The sequence below is a fragment of the Juglans microcarpa x Juglans regia genome, chromosome 3D (assembly GCF_004785595.1).
Source record: "Juglans microcarpa x Juglans regia isolate MS1-56 chromosome 3D, Jm3101_v1.0, whole genome shotgun sequence".
NCBI classification, from domain to species: Eukaryota; Viridiplantae; Streptophyta; class Magnoliopsida; order Fagales; family Juglandaceae; genus Juglans; species Juglans microcarpa x Juglans regia.
Window position 1 is genome coordinate 5,726,737 of NC_054598.1, and position 16,050 is coordinate 5,742,786.

General features: G+C 34.3%; 1 protein-coding gene across 1 annotated transcript; it reads left to right on the forward strand.

Annotated features, from left to right (window-relative positions):
* Window positions 1-208: 208 nt before the first annotated feature.
* LOC121256181 lies at window positions 209-14,317 on the forward strand. The gene is made up of 3 exons (XM_041156851.1): window positions 209-384; window positions 13,774-13,886; window positions 13,956-14,317. The coding sequence occupies exons 1-3, from the start codon at window positions 210-212 to the stop codon at window positions 13,971-13,973; spliced, it is 306 nt and encodes a 101-aa protein (XP_041012785.1). The 5' UTR covers window position 209; the 3' UTR covers window positions 13,974-14,317.
* The last annotated feature ends 1,733 nt before the right edge of the window (window positions 14,318-16,050 follow it).

Genomic DNA, 16,050 nt, shown 5'->3' on the forward strand with positions numbered 1-16,050 from the left:
TTTTTTTTTTTACTCAACCCATTAAATGTGCTGCGGCTACAGTTAACAGTAAACTAACGTAAATAATTTTACATTCGGATGACTTGATTTCGAAAACCAAAGAAAAATGTTTCGTATCCACCGGTCCACCAACGCGCACTTTGCACACCATACGTGGCAGACCGGGTTCACTAAGTGAACTGGTTCCTAGCCTCGAAGCCCCCTCAGGCATGCCTCGCCCGTTCTCTCCAGAAGCCCCCTCGTTCAGGCGCGATGCAGAAATCTCCTTCACCTACCCCCCCTTCATCCTCATCAATTCTTCATCTCCCCCCTCCTTCATCCTCATGAAGTTTGCACCTCAAAGTGACCTGCAAGCCCTCAAACCCGTGATCTGCGGTGAAACAGGTAATGTATCGACAAACCCATTAATGATCTTCAAATTTATCTTTGGATACCTCATTTTTTCTCTGTGATTCTAGGGTTACACCATACATTTTTGCTTCTCTGCGATTTCGACGCTGGTACGCCCTCATTCTTCTCTGTTATGGTTTCACTCACACACTCAGATTCTCACCAGCGACGCGCACACAATTTGATTTCGCACTGAAGCTTTTCCACAGAAAGTAATTCCTCCTGTCGACTTCCTTTGTCATTTCTTCTCTGTGATGATCTGCGATTTCAACTATCTAGGGTTAGTATATAGAATGGTATTTATTATTTGATGTACTAAAAGTGCAATCTAATGATTATAAATTTTCATATATAAGCAAGTGAATCAGATTCAAGCATGCTAGAGTCTAAATTATAACCCAAAAAATAGCTGCTTTTCACAGAAATCCTGCAGTTTGTTTTGAACCTCCTGCTAGCTTTCAGGCTCATAAACCTTACAAATTCTTTTCCACATTTAAAGACTAAATTCACAAACTTTGGTGTGAGTCATTTTTTTTTTAATGAATAACTTTGGTTTGAGTGTAGACCACTTAGTTGATTGTTAGACTGCTCTTCTCGCTGATCCTACATATGCGCTGAAGCTCTTCTGGCATATTGATGCACTTACTATATGTTAGATAATTGGCTCATAGCACGTTTTATCGATGTACTTCCAATGGCTTGGCTTGGATAATGTTTAATTAATGTACTTCCAGTGGCTTGGATTCTTCTTTTCAGGCTTTTTGATGTTTTAAACCAGAACCTTGATTGTTTTTTTGATGTACATGATCACTGTATACATGGTTTGGGTTGTATGTAGAGGGTTCTACTATGAGATCATGATATTATCTTCATTCTTTCACCTAACGAGAAAAAAGTGTCTGCATTCTTGTAGGTTTCTCTAGGTGTTGATTTTTCATTCATATAATGTCAAATTTGGAAGAGGGTAATTCCTAGAAGTCATTGTTTAATTTTTCTAATTACTGGAAGAAATGCAAGAGAAAAATCATAACCTTCATCTTCTTGATTTCCATATTTTCTCCCAATCTTTACTTTCCAAAAAAAAAACATTTTCACATTATTTTTGACAATTTATCATTCACCTTGTGCCAAGGCCACACATTTTGATATGAAATCTTTGCAATTGCTTAGGTGTTTCCCTCGTATACAACCCATGTACATGGGCTATGCCTATTCCTATTGCTATTGATAAAATTTATTGCCTACCTATCAAAAAAAGCTTTGCAATTGATCTTTTGCATCTTCTTGTTTTTTTGTAATTTTGTGTGTAGTTTTTCCTAGTATAGACAAGGGACTATGAGTGCTGGCATTTGAGATGCAATTTAAAACTACATATTATTATTTTTTAGATTCCACTCTAGCATCATCTTCTAAAATGGATATTTGTTTTCTTATGATCTTGAAAATTGCATGCTGAGGGCTTCAGTTTACAAAAGTTGGCTGTATTATCGATTCAAGATATCCTAAGGATATGTTATACTTCAGAATCAGTTGCTGGTGAATTTTAATTATCAATTTAACCAATCTGTGAATATGTATGGATGAAAAATATGCATCCTAAAATAGGTCCTTCACCTTCCTTCGTCCAGATCGAAGTAGATTTTGACATTTCATCTTAAAAGAACTCAATTAATTGTTACCCAAACACTCAAGTCAACAAAATACTTAATACACTTGGGTTCATCTAGGAAGGAATGCAATTACATGGTTTACTAGTTGGGAAGTAGATGCTGATCATGTTTTAGATCTTGCTGATATTGTTGTTGTCACTATGTGTCTATGTCTATATCTATACAACAAATTTCCTTTCTTTTCCCCTTCTTATTTTTAAGCCATGAGAAGAGACTAAGATCAACCAATCCAAAGTAGTGTAAGTACTCTGTAAGCCACCCAACAATACAGGTCATTATATTTCAGAAAGCACACAAATTGAGAATGAAAGTACCAACTTAAAACTAATCACAAGTCCAAATGAACTTGCAACCACCATGAAACGAAGGTCTCCAATTCAATTCCATTGTTTGACACAATTTTAAAGCTATTTACAGTGCCTTTAAATTTGTAAAATGGCACGCAGCATCACTTCAGTTTTCACAAAAGGAGAGAACCAGCACAACAGTCATGCCATAAGTTTTCCCCAACCCACCAAATTAAAAGAGAAGGAGAACACTATTCGGTTTGTCAAAATCAAATGAATTCAAAGATGCATTTATATCTCTCCTATATAAAGACAATATACCATAAACTACGATATGCAATTGGTAGAGAGCAATCAGACGAGATAGTTGCATAGGATTTCTAGTTGCACCGCCAATATCAAGTACTCAACCAATTGTTTCCCAAACACTCAAGTCATCAACAACTTACAAATAATGTGCTAACCAAGACTTCAAACCAACAAAGATCATCACTAGCAACCATTAACTTCAAGAGAGCATTTTTTGTAACTCACTAACATTATCATCAATACTCATAAATGGAGTTCCATATCTCCATGCCCTAAGCCCAATACCCAACTCTGAAAGATAAAATTTGCCTAAAACTTTACCTCTCTCAGTACAAATAATTTAATAATGTGCAGTTACCTCTTTGTTGCTGATTAGATGGGCGGCGAAATAGAGGTAGGAGTCGCGAGTGTTGGGCTACGAGAGGGACAGCAACGACTCGAGGTGCGTCGCACGATGGCGCTAGTGGAGGGAGGGCATCGCGGGATTTGGGTGACAAGTGGCCCCCGTGAACTAGTCCCTCTTGTTCAAAATCGATTGTGGGGAAAAAAGGATGGGCGGCAATGGGCAGAGGCAAGTCGATGACAAGGACGACGACGCTCAAGGGTGCTAGGTGACGGGAGGGAGGGAGGGGAAAGCGGGAGTGGGATGGGTTCAATACGAAAATATGGTTCAAAATTCAAATGCTAGTTTCAGTAGGAAGGAGAAAAAAAATATATACATCCACGTAAGGTGTGCAATGGCTAATGCGCTACAATGGCTGTTCTATAGTATTTTTCATCCTGATTCTCAACTCGGAATCACAGCTTCTTCTTTCTTAACTATTATTTATATTCAAAAAATTCATAAAATATTATTATTTATATATCAATTCAAATTATCCCAAATCAGCTCAACAAATCAGCTCAACATCGATGCAGCCGTAGCGGATAGATTGTTTTATGGCTTTAGCAATTAGCCTATAGTTCAAAGAGATAAACGTTGTCGTTCTTCCGAATACCTGATCACTACTGGGCCTAGCATATAGCCCATCATCATTGGTTCGGGCTAGGACTTGTATTTCTGGCTCGACAAGACTTAAAATATAGGTCTGAATAAACCTCATCCCGATTCCCAACTCGGAATCACAACTTCTTTTTTAACTATTATTTATATTCAAAAAATTTATAAAATACTATTATTTATATATCAATTCAAATTATCCCAAATTAGCTCAACATCGACGCAGCCGTAGCAGATAGATGTTTTTTATGGCTTTAGCAATTAGCCTATAGTTCAAGGAGATAAATGTTGTCGTTCTTCTGAATACCTGATCACTACTGGGCCTAGCATATAGCCCATCATCATTGGATCGGGCTGGGACTTGTATTTCTGGCTCAACAAGACTTAAAATATAGGTCTGAATAAACCACAAGTTGAGCTTGGCCGAGATCAATCCTAATGATAAGGGGGCGAAATGTTATTCACAAAGATTTTAAAAAGATATAATATCCTCTTATCTCCACATGACTTAACCCGGGTCCACCCGAATTTGAAACCCGGAACCCGGGGGTTTTTTTTTTAAAAAAAATAAATATAAAAATAAATCGGACTATCAAAACGACGCCCAGTGATAGCATTTAAGAAAAAAAAAAACCCTTTCTAGGTTTCTCCTATAGACTTTGTCACTTCAAGTATCTCCCTTGCACTGCAGCTCTCAAGTCTCAACCTCTCTCTCTCTCTCTCTCTCTCTCTCTCTTAGGCACAGCGGCATAGCAATACCGAGAGGTCTAGGGTCTGTAACGTTGTCCAAAACCGTATGTAAGACTTTCTTGAATTCTTCCTCCAATTGCTTCTATTTTCGTTTATTATGTTCGGGGGAATTGTCGTTTCTTGGCTGAAATAGCTTGATTTTGTTTTAAGATTTTTGGGTTTGGCTTTGCTTGTTTGGTTCGATGATTTGACGGCATGTTGCGATAAAATGAGTATGCATGTTTGAACAAGATACTTAAGTTTCTCATTTGGCTAGATCTGCTCTTTTTCTTTTTGGGTTCTATTCCGTTTGGGTATGTCTTTTTTCTTCTCTCTGTTTGTTTTGTTCTCTCTTTGTTAATTTTGGGTTTGTTTTGATGATAATGTTTGAATGTTTGAAGATTATTTTTATGGGTTAGATCTGTTTAGTTGAACAAAGTAAAATAAATAAACATTTTTCTAAGCACTTGAAGATTGGGTTTGAGGATTATTTTTATGGGTTAGATCTATTTAGCCGTGGGTATCGAATCCAAGAAGTTTTAAGGCCATTGAGAGGTGGGTTGGCTTCTGAGCTTGTCGAATAGGATTTTTCTTGTGTTATCTCTCATGGAAGTAAGCGATGGGAGGGCAACGAACATAGAAGAATAATGTTATATTATATGTTTAGAGTATACAGATCTTGTTTATATACTTGTACATTCTAAATCTTTACCGATCTCGTTTATGTACTCATCTGCTTTGCATCATTTGCTAGGAAAGTTTGTGTGCATCTCAGCTTGCTTCTTTGAAAATGTTGTTTAATTTTCTAAATTATACGACCTGCATATATAATTCATTGGCGTTTGCTCAATTTGTTTCACACTTATCCTAATTCTTAAGAAAGTTGCAGGTACATCTTCTCATATGAAACTTGGCATTATATAGTTAGGAGTCATTCTTAGTATAGCAACACTCCTCTGTTCTGCTTCATTTACTTCTGAGTGAAACCCATTTTTTGAAATCGCATAAGCTCTCCTGAATTAGAGCATTTGGTTTGTTTTCTGTATTTGACTTAATTTTGCTTCCAAGTCTGCTTGTTTCAATTTTGTCTAGTTATGTTAATTGCACATAGATGATGTGCTCTGTGTATTTTGTACGCGACATTCAGGCTGCATTTATATCATAACATGAGAGAAGATTGTGTTGTAGCACGTTTGTTCAAAACTTTTGTTTTTTGCAAGCTCTCTTTCAATCAGATCCCTTGAAGTTGCTACTTGGTCTGAGATTAAATCATTGACAGAAGACCATGCTAATGATTTTGTAATTCATATATTGTAATTTTGTATTTTGTAATGTGTAAATAACAAAATAATGTAATATGTAGTATATTGCATACATTTTAGTTTTTCATTTTTATATATTTTTATTATTCTGGAAAATGTTAGTATTATGCTTTTTAATGATGACTCGGACAAAGTTTTCATAAAATATAGGCTTTTATAAAAAAATTATGATTTTCAACACTTTTTAAATTTTTTTAATAAATATAGAAGAATTATGTTTTTCAACTTTTTAAATGCAATATAGGCTTTTATATAAAAAAAAATGCTTCTAAACCCGTTATAGGAACTTAAAAAAAAAAAACAAAAAAAGCAAAAAAAAAAAAAGGTACAACCTGGATTTGAAACCAGGGTTCCGGCCTGGGTCTGATCCGGGCAACTCGGTCCAGGTTCCGGCCTGGGTTTGAAACCGAATACGGGTATACCTAAGTTTCCGAGTTGGAACCCTGATGAATAGTCTTGAATCATACTGTCTTAATATATAATATTATCTAAATATCAACAGGTGATAAATGATACCAAATCGTACAATAAGATAATTATTGTAATTATAATTATTTTTTTCTTTGATATGGCATTAAATGATTAAAAAATTATTTGATATATTTATTTAATGTAAATCACTTGGTTTCACATTAATAAATAAAAAATAATTATTTTATTATCAAGTCTGGGTATAAACCATATGTAATAAAGCAAGAGGCGCTTTTAGTGGGCGTGTCCATGCCACTTCCCTTATTGGGATGCTAGGCATAATGCTTGGCATTATTTTGTCCTCCATGCCTAGCAAAGCCATCTTAGTATCTAGGAGTCTATCTGTTCTTGAAAAATATTTAAGTTGTGAGCATATTGAGTGTGTCTCTAGATTTATTTACGTAGCACACTCACACACCGGGTGAAGGCAAAATCAAATGTTTGAATAATAGATTCACTTGTGGAACAACTAGACAGATTATCCTTGAGGTATTTCTTATGTTGTGTATATTTACAAAAAAAAAAAATCTAACATTAGTATCAGAGCATCGTTAGTTGTTCCTGTAGATGTAAAAATTTGGCTAGGACAATGTGACTAAGTTGATAAGTTTGTATAGGATTAAGTGACTAAAATGATAAGAGTTTATCTCATCATTAAATTGGTAATTTTGGATGAATGTAAATTATTTATTGACTTTATCTATAACAATATTAAGTTTATCTTGGAGGTATTAGAGGTTGTTTAGATAAGTCATAAATGGGAAAATCGAGTCACAAGAAATCTGCACTTATCCAGAGAAGAGGTTGATCTGAAATCTGTTATTGCAATGAAGAGTTATCGTTAAACGTCAGCATTCTGTCAGAAAACGACTTCGCGACCGTCAGCAGAGTCCCACTACAGATCAAATTCCTACCAGGCTCATTCCGTCAGCAGAGTCCTACTACAGATCAAACTCCCATCAGATTTGTTCCATCAGCAGAATCCTACTGCAATTGGAATTGATTTTCAGATTGTTTATTTAAGAGATCCTATAGGTTAGGATCAATAAAGATTCAGATTTGCATATTTTCTAGAGCACTTTCCAGTGCATATTTTAGTGAGAAAATTCTTTAAAGAATTTTCATATTGTTTCTCTCAGAGAGTGGTACTTGAGTGTGAGAAAAGTGTTTTATCTCTCTTTTTTGAGTGTGTGCATACTCTATGTTGGAGAATTGATTGGTCGAGTTTCAACCACTGAAGTTCCAGGAGAAAAGCCAATGTTTGAATATCGTCATAAGTTTTGGCTGCTACTGCGGTAGAAGACAAATGGGTCATTTGTCTGGTCAAGTAAGAGTGTCAATTGATAAATGTTTTGTAATTGAGCTTTACTTATAATTGATTTTAAAATAATAAAATTGATTTTTCTGGGTTTGGTTGTCCTGTAGGGTTTTACCTTTAAAGAGTTCTTTAAAGGATTTCCCTTCGATACCAATTTTGGTATTACGCACTTCGTTTACTTTATGAATTTGATTGTTTATCAAATTAATTGCATGCTTGATGACTAACCAATTTGTTGAGTGAATTGGTAGATATTTTCGCTGCGTTACAGGGGTACTTGGGTAATTTCAATTGGCATCAGAGTGTGATTCACTCATCCGAATTTGATCTTTGTCCCTGTAGATCATGTCATCGTCATTATATGTCCTGTCACACTTTGATGAGGAAAACTATGCTTATTGGAAAGTTCGTATGAAGGTTTTCCTAAAGTCTTTAGATGAACGTGTATGTGACATTAAGCGATAAGACTACTTGCATGTTCTTGCATTCCTTGCATATTATTAGCCTAGGACATACATTTTTGTTTAGTGTTTGTTTTATATTTTTATTTTTCAGTGTAAAATGCATTATTTTCTGGTTTGTTTTTATTTTGTTTTTGGGAAGTGCATACTTGATATGTCAAAGGTTTGAGCACATGTGTTCTCACAAAATAAATTTATGAACTTATGCATCTCTCTACTTTGAGCAGTTCACTTTGTGCATACTAATCCTATAAGTCATTTTGACAAAGTTCATTTACAAAGCACTGTGAGAAGCTTATGTGTATGCACCTCATAATTAAATTTCATATTTATTATTGAGATGCTCACCATAGAGGGAGTTCATACTTTGAATTGACTAATACTAGTTGAACCTAGTACAATAATAAAGAGATCTCTCATTGCCAAACACAAAGAGTTGATTCATATAGAAAAAGTTGGTGTTTAATCATTGTGAAAAAAGACAAACACCCTACACGGATCTACCCCCTTAAGTTCTTATAAAAATAATCGTTGCTCTAATCATTATGGAAAAAGATAAGCAACAAACATGAACACAAAAAAGGGGTTGTGCAAACTAGTGTTTGGAGGAGATGCTCATATATCTAGGCCTTAGCATAAAGTTTGACTTTTGAAGTGAGTGACAATCTCTTGGGCACATCTATAAGAAGAAAATACTCATAAATAAATTTATCAAAAATATATTGAAGAGAAAAAAAAATAAAGAGTTAATTTCATATATAAGTTTGCTCACTCACACACTCACATGAACTTTGACATTGATGATTTTATGAGGTGTGAACATCCATGGTGATTGATACAAATAAGAAGATGTACTCTATTGAATTCTTTTTGTGAGTAACACTATATTTTGAACTAAGATGCATCTAGACATGTTACTTGCCCCATTGCTCTTATATATATATAAAATAATAATAATAATAATAATTTTGTTAAAACTTTTTTTTATTATTTATTTATTTTGGTTTATATAAAATATATTGAGGTATGAGTTAGTGTTGGGATTATACACTTCAGTTTTTATGCTATGCCTACCAAGTGTTTGTTTTTACGTCTCAACCAAACTATTTCATTCATTTTGTCATAATTTTAGTTGCATTCATGCTCATACATTAGATGCATTTAATCCATGAAAAGTTGAGACACATGGGAGTTGTTCATCATGTCTTTCTTAGTGTCTTTATCTCGACTCACATAAGTGATATTTATTATCTTATGAGTCTTGTCAGATTAGTGACAAAAATGGAGAGATTTAAATGTGTTGTTGAGGGGGAGTGAATGAATAAGTGAAGAAAGTGTATTGTTGAAAAAAAAAAAGTGGGAGAGATTAAGGAGGAGCAACAGAATATTGAGGGGGAGAACTATATACTTAAGGGGGAGCAGCAGAATATTGAGGGGGAGAAATAAGTACTAAACATGGTTATTGATGATGACTAGAACACTATTTTAGTAGGTTTAGATTATGTCTAACCTTTGATTTTGTTAATACTAATTTCAAAAAGTGTTCTATGTCATTTCTTTTCATTACTGTATTAAGATTTTTTTTTCACGAGATTTTGGTCTGCTGGTTGTATTTATCTCAGGTACACTTTACATTCATCAAGTTGGTTTTGTCACCAATCCGCCAAAGGGGGAGATTGTAGATGTAAAAGTTTAGCTAGGACAATGTGACTAATTTAATAAGTTTGTATAGGATTAGGTAACTAAAATGATAGAATTTATCTTATCATTAAGTTGGTAATTTTGGATGAATGTAAATTATTTATTGACTTTATTTATAACAATATTAAGTTTATCTTGAAAGTATTATAGGTTGTTTAGATAAGTTATAAATGGGAAAATCGAGTCCCAAGAAATCTGCACTTATCCAGAGAAGAGGTTGATCTGAAATCTATTACTGCAATGAAGAATTATCGCAAAACGTCAGCATTCCGTCAGGAGACGACTTCGCGACAGTCATCGAAGTCCTACTGCAGATCAAATTCCTACCAGACTCATTCCGTCAGCAGAGTCCTACTACAGATCAAACTCCCATCAGATTTGTTCCATCAGCAGAATTCTACTGCAATTGGAATTGATTTTCAGATTGTTTGTTTAAGAGATCCTATAGGTTAGGATCAGTAGAGATTCAGATTTGCATATTTTCTAGAGCACTTTCCAGTGCATATTTTAGTGAGAAAATTCCTTAGAGAATTTTCATATTGTTTCTCTCAGAGAGTGGTACTTTAGTGTGAGAAAAGTGTTTTATCTCTTTTTTGAGTGCGTGCATACTTCATGTTGGAGAATTGATTGGTCGAGTTTCAGCTACTAGAGTTCCAGGAGAAAAGTCAATGTTTAAAGATCATCAAAGGTTCTAGCTGCTACTGTGGTAGAAGACAAATGGGTCATTTGTTTGGTCAAGTAAGAGTGTCAATTGACAAAGGTTTTGTAATTGAGTTTTACTTGTAATTGATTTTCAAATAATAAAATTGACTTTTCTGGATTTGGTTGTCCCGTAGGGTTTTACTTTTAAAGAGTTCTTTAAAGGGTTTCCCTTCGATACCAATCTTGGTGTTATGCACTTCGTTTATTTTATGAATTTAATTGTTTATCAAATTAATTGCATGCTTGACGACTAACTAATTTGTTGAGTGAATAAGTAGATATTTCCACTGCGTTACAGGGATACTTGGGTAATTTTAGACTTTTAGTTCCCAATAATGATATATCTCTGTTTTTCTTGTTCATGTAACACTAATATATTTCTTTTCTTACGTTCTATGAATTTGATCATGTGTATATATAATGTGATGAGTCTCTGTTTATAAAACATATTTGAGACTATTAGAAATACCAAGATTTCTTATCGTAAGTTTTTATTTATCTCTGTTTACATGAAAATCATGCTATTGCTAGATGTGTTTGACAGTATAAATTATTTTGTATGCATTCATCTGTTTATTTGTATATACATTGTATTGTATTTTTTAGAATACAATATATGTTGAGATTCACTAAGCGTTGCCCACTGTGACACTGTGCATGGTGTTGTTACATGCACCATGTGGGGTAGCTGCACACATGGCATGGTGTTGCGCACACCACAATTGTTGTACACATCGCAGTGGCGCAACGTGCATCACGGGTGTAGCCTACCGCGGTTGATGCATGTTGTGACGTTCAAAGCACGTCAGTGAGTGCTTTTCCATCCCGAAGTAACTCTGTGAAGTGGTGACTCACTATAGAGGCGACAAGTGGCTACTGTGTTTTTGTGGTAATGTTCACATGAACAGTGCCAAATCCGAGGTTGAAGAATTGTTTTACAAGGGTACGTTTGGAATTAAAATCATCTCAATTCATCTCAACTCATCATTACAACTTTTTCAAATTCCAACACAAAATATAATAAACAATTCAACTTTTTCAAATCCCAAAATAATAATAATATTAAAAAATAATATTTTAACAATATTTTATCATCTCAACTCAACTTAATTCAACTCAGTTCAACATCCAAATACAAGTTAAGAAATGCGTGGGCCATTTTTTTTTTTTAAGCCAATTTTTTTTATAAAACGTGTTTTATGCTTGGGTCTTCAATTCAGTTTAAAAAAAAAATAAAAGGGATGGGTCTTGGGCTTATTTTTCAGCCCAGCCCGAGAACCTTTTTAAGTTTGGCAAAAGCTTGACGTTTTGTTTTTGGCTTATAACCCATTTTCTTGCCCAACCTTAGAGATTTATTGAGTTAAAATGGAAAAACAAATGTTTTCATGTGTTTTGAACCCGTGACCTAGAGGGATTCAAGGGGAAGGTGCATTACTGAGCTGCTGCTTCCTTAGGTGATAAGTGGAGTTCTTATTTTATTTATAAACTAATTGTGCCGAGAAAAAAAAATTATGTTTTTTTTTTTATTTTTTATTTATTCTGGCATAATTAATTCTTCATATATATGATTAGTTTATGAAATTGTCACTGGATAAGTAAGGCTATTTAGTTTTATTTTGGCCTACAAATATTTTTGTTAGAAATGATAATTAGTGGAAGTATGATTGAAATTAAATCAAATTTTTAGTCTCCTATACAATTTAAAATTGCGTGAAAATTAAGTTAAAAGTTAATAATTATACATTGTTGCTCAAAAGATGATGAGGAAGCCTGGCAAATTTTTGATCTTACAACATGCCTAAATTATTGTTTTTTTTAGGTGTGTGAGTAATATCTAATTTGTACATTTTTTGTAGTGAAATGACATCGAAAGGCATTGTTGTCGATTTGAATAAATAAGAAAAATTAGATTGGGGAGAATTATAACATTTGACATCGTAAGATCTAATATATATTAAATGAGCAAGAGGTCTTTAAGATCGTAACTCACTCCCTAACTAAATCTGAAAATGGAAACTTAGAACAATGCCAAGAGGATCACGAGGCTTTTGAGAATTGGCTCAAGAATGATCGATGTGCGCGCTTTACTATGTTAAGCAACATGCACAATGACCTTATCGGTGAGTTCGAGGAGTACTGCTTATAGTATGTGGCAAGCATTGAAAGGAGAGTTCAGGAGAACTTCTGCCACAAGATTGCTCGGATTGACTATGAGGTTTGACTCTTACAATATGCACTTTGAACACACGATAAAGCAGCATCTTAGAACAATGTCATCAATGATCCGTGAACTCAAAGTGGCTAGAAACAATATGACTGATAAGAAACAAGTTCAAGCAGTGATACGCTCACTACTCAATTCTTGGGAAACTAGGGCTGTAATCAAGCCGAGCCTAGCCAGTCTTTGGCTTGCCGAGCTCAGCATGACTCAAAATACTCGAGATTTTTTTTTATTCTTTATTCAAACTCAACTCGATAAGCCAAACTCTCAACTCGAGCTCGAATTGTTTATTTTTTTAATAAGATTTAATAATTAATAAATTAAATAAAAATAAAATAAAATATCTAATATTGAATTTATACAACTAATAAGTAAAACCTCTATTGAATTATAAAATTTTAAAAAATTTATAAATAATTAATATCTAACTAGTTGATATTTATCCAAAATAACAATGTATATATTATATACCTGTATATATTATTAATACATACATTTAATATATGATAACATATATTTATTTCATATATGGTTCCCACATATATACTAGTATATGAAATTATAAAATTTTATCAACTAATTATTATACAAATTATAAAATATACCTATTAAATATATTCACTATATAGACATAAGTAATTAGATTACATATTATATATTTAATTATAAAAGTGGTATGCTTATATTTTTAGCTAATACATATATATGTATATATACATAGGTGTATGTATATATTTATCAATATATGAATGAGTTTTACTCGAGTCGACCTAGCGAGTCAACTCGAGCATAAACGAATAGGCCTTAACGAGCCTTAATTGAGTTGAGTTGAGTTTTGTCGGGTATGTGTCATTTACAAATCGAGCGGGTATTTGCTTTCACGAACGAACTTTTTTTTTCATGAGTCGAGTTCGATTCGAGTTTAACTGAGTGAGTACCGAGCAAGCTATCGAACAGCCTGGTTCATTTACAACCCTATGGGAAACAATGTGCCAGAATTTGACGCACAATGAGAACATCAAAACCTTTGAAGATGTGTTGCGTCGTTTGGAACTTGAGGCCGAATGCTTAGAGGTTATTAAGCCTAAACATTCAGCCTATGTGGCTGAATCTGGCTCGCGTAAGGTAGCTTGGCCTAAGCACAATAATAACAAGCTTGGGGTAACTAATAGACGTGTGCAAAAAGAGTCAAGAACTTTCAAGCGCAACAAGAGAGGCAAGCGCAGGAAGAACAAGTCCAAACAGGATTGCTTTAACTATGGAAAGAAATATCACTTCGCTCGTGATTATACTGAGCCGAACAAGGTACAATCTGACTATTTTCTTTCTGTTTATGTAACTAATCATTCTATCATATGTGGACTGTTGATTCAGGAGCGATCGAGCACATAGCAAGAGATAGAGTCAAATTTGTGGAGTATCGTCGAATTCCTGTTGGGAGTTGTGATATCAAGGTGGGGAATAGAGCTAGTATGGAGGTGCTGGGAGTTGATACTTACAAGCCAGTCTTGCGAGGCAGTCACATTCTATTACTCCATCATGTGTTATACGCTTCCAGAATATGATGAAATTTATTTTTCGTAGTTACTTTATTAAGACTTGGTTTCTGCATTATATTTGAAAACAATGGTGTTTTCATATTCTTGGGCAATGTCTTTTATGGTTATATTTTTCTTTCAGACAGGTTTATGATAATTTGAGTTATTCGAATGTGAATGAATCTATTATTTTTTTCACTAAATTGTATAATTTAGATTCGAATAAATAGCATGCTAGGCTTGCCTTATTGGGCAAGAGAGGATGACATGGTTAGCAAGAGAAAGCCTAATAGGCAATCTCGCAAAAGTCACGTTGTCCACATGTGAACATTATTTGATGGAAAAATAAAAAATAAAACTGTTAAGAAAGGCACCAAGAACATCTTCTCTATTGCAATTAATTCACTCGGATATTTGTAGCCTAATGAGTGTGAGGGCGAGACACGGGGCTGTACATTTCATCATATTCATAGACGATTTTTCACGATGTGGTTATGTTTATTTGATCTCTCGTAAGTCTGAAACATTGGATTGCTTTAGACAATACATGAGTTTGGTAGAGAATCAATTAGACCAGAGTATAAAGGCTTTAAGAAATGACCATGGATATGAATATTTGTCTGAGCAATTTAAAAGGCTCTATAATGAAAAATGAATTAAAAGTTAGTTGACGATGCCACATACGCCACAACAAAATGGGGTGGTGGAAATGAGAAATCAAACACTATTTGAGATGATTAGATCGATGATGGCATAATCAAACTTACCAATATCATATTAGGAGATGCGTTTTTACTGCAGCCTATATCGTTAAATGATTGCCCTCCAAATCAGTGTTGTCTACTCCATATGAATTTTGGACCGGTAAGAAACCAAACTTGAACAACTTGCGGCCATGGGGTTCAGTGGGCTTCATTCACGATTCTTTTCATAAATATGAAAAGCTGGGTCCTAGAGGAAAGAAGTATATTTTTATAAGATACCCTAATCACTCTAAGAGATATGTATTAATAGGTGAACAAATTGATCAAACGGTATCTAAAATTGAGTCAGGATATGTGAATATTATCGATGATGAATTTTCAATTAGAAGCAAGGTTGATAGGAGTTTGGAACTCCAAGAACTTATGGATAAAGAAGAAGCCACTCCAAGTATCCTAGTTGAGAATGATGGAATTTCTCAAGCTCCAATGAATGGTGGGAGTGATTAAGCTCTAAGTAACAATATATCACTTGTTGATTATCCACAACAACTTCAATTACGTAGGAGCTCATGTGGAAATGTTCCCCATTGTCGATTTGGAATTGAAGGGGAAATTTTCATTGTGGAGCTATATGATGATGATGAGTCTAGAACCATCCAAAAGGCTGTCTAGATGGAAGTACTAAACGATGAGATGGATTCTATGATGACTAATTAGGTATGGAATCTGGCAGACCTACTGCCAGAGCGAAAGGTTATTAGGAACAAATGGGTTCTAAAGGTTAAACGTAAAGCGGACTGGTCAATAGAAAGATATAAAACTCGTCTCGTGGCAAAAGGATATCTCAACAAGAGGGTGTAGACTATGAGGAAACCTTCTAGCCATTGTAGCACATTTAGATTTGGGGCTCTATCAGATGGACGTTAAGACGATTTTTCTCAATGGATAACTAGATGAAGAAATCTATATGGATCAACCCACGAGTTTTGTTGTCAAAGGTCAAGAATGCAAAGTGTGCAAGCTCAAACGATCTATATATGGCCTAAAGCAATCATCTAGACAATGGTATCTTCAATTCTATCAAACCATTATCTCAAATGAGTTTACGATGATCGTAGAAAACCATTGTGTTTATATAAAACAGTCCAAAACGAGTTGTGTTGTTACCATTATACGTTGATGACATTTTGATGGCTGAAAATAATAAGGAGATGATTGTCGCCACTA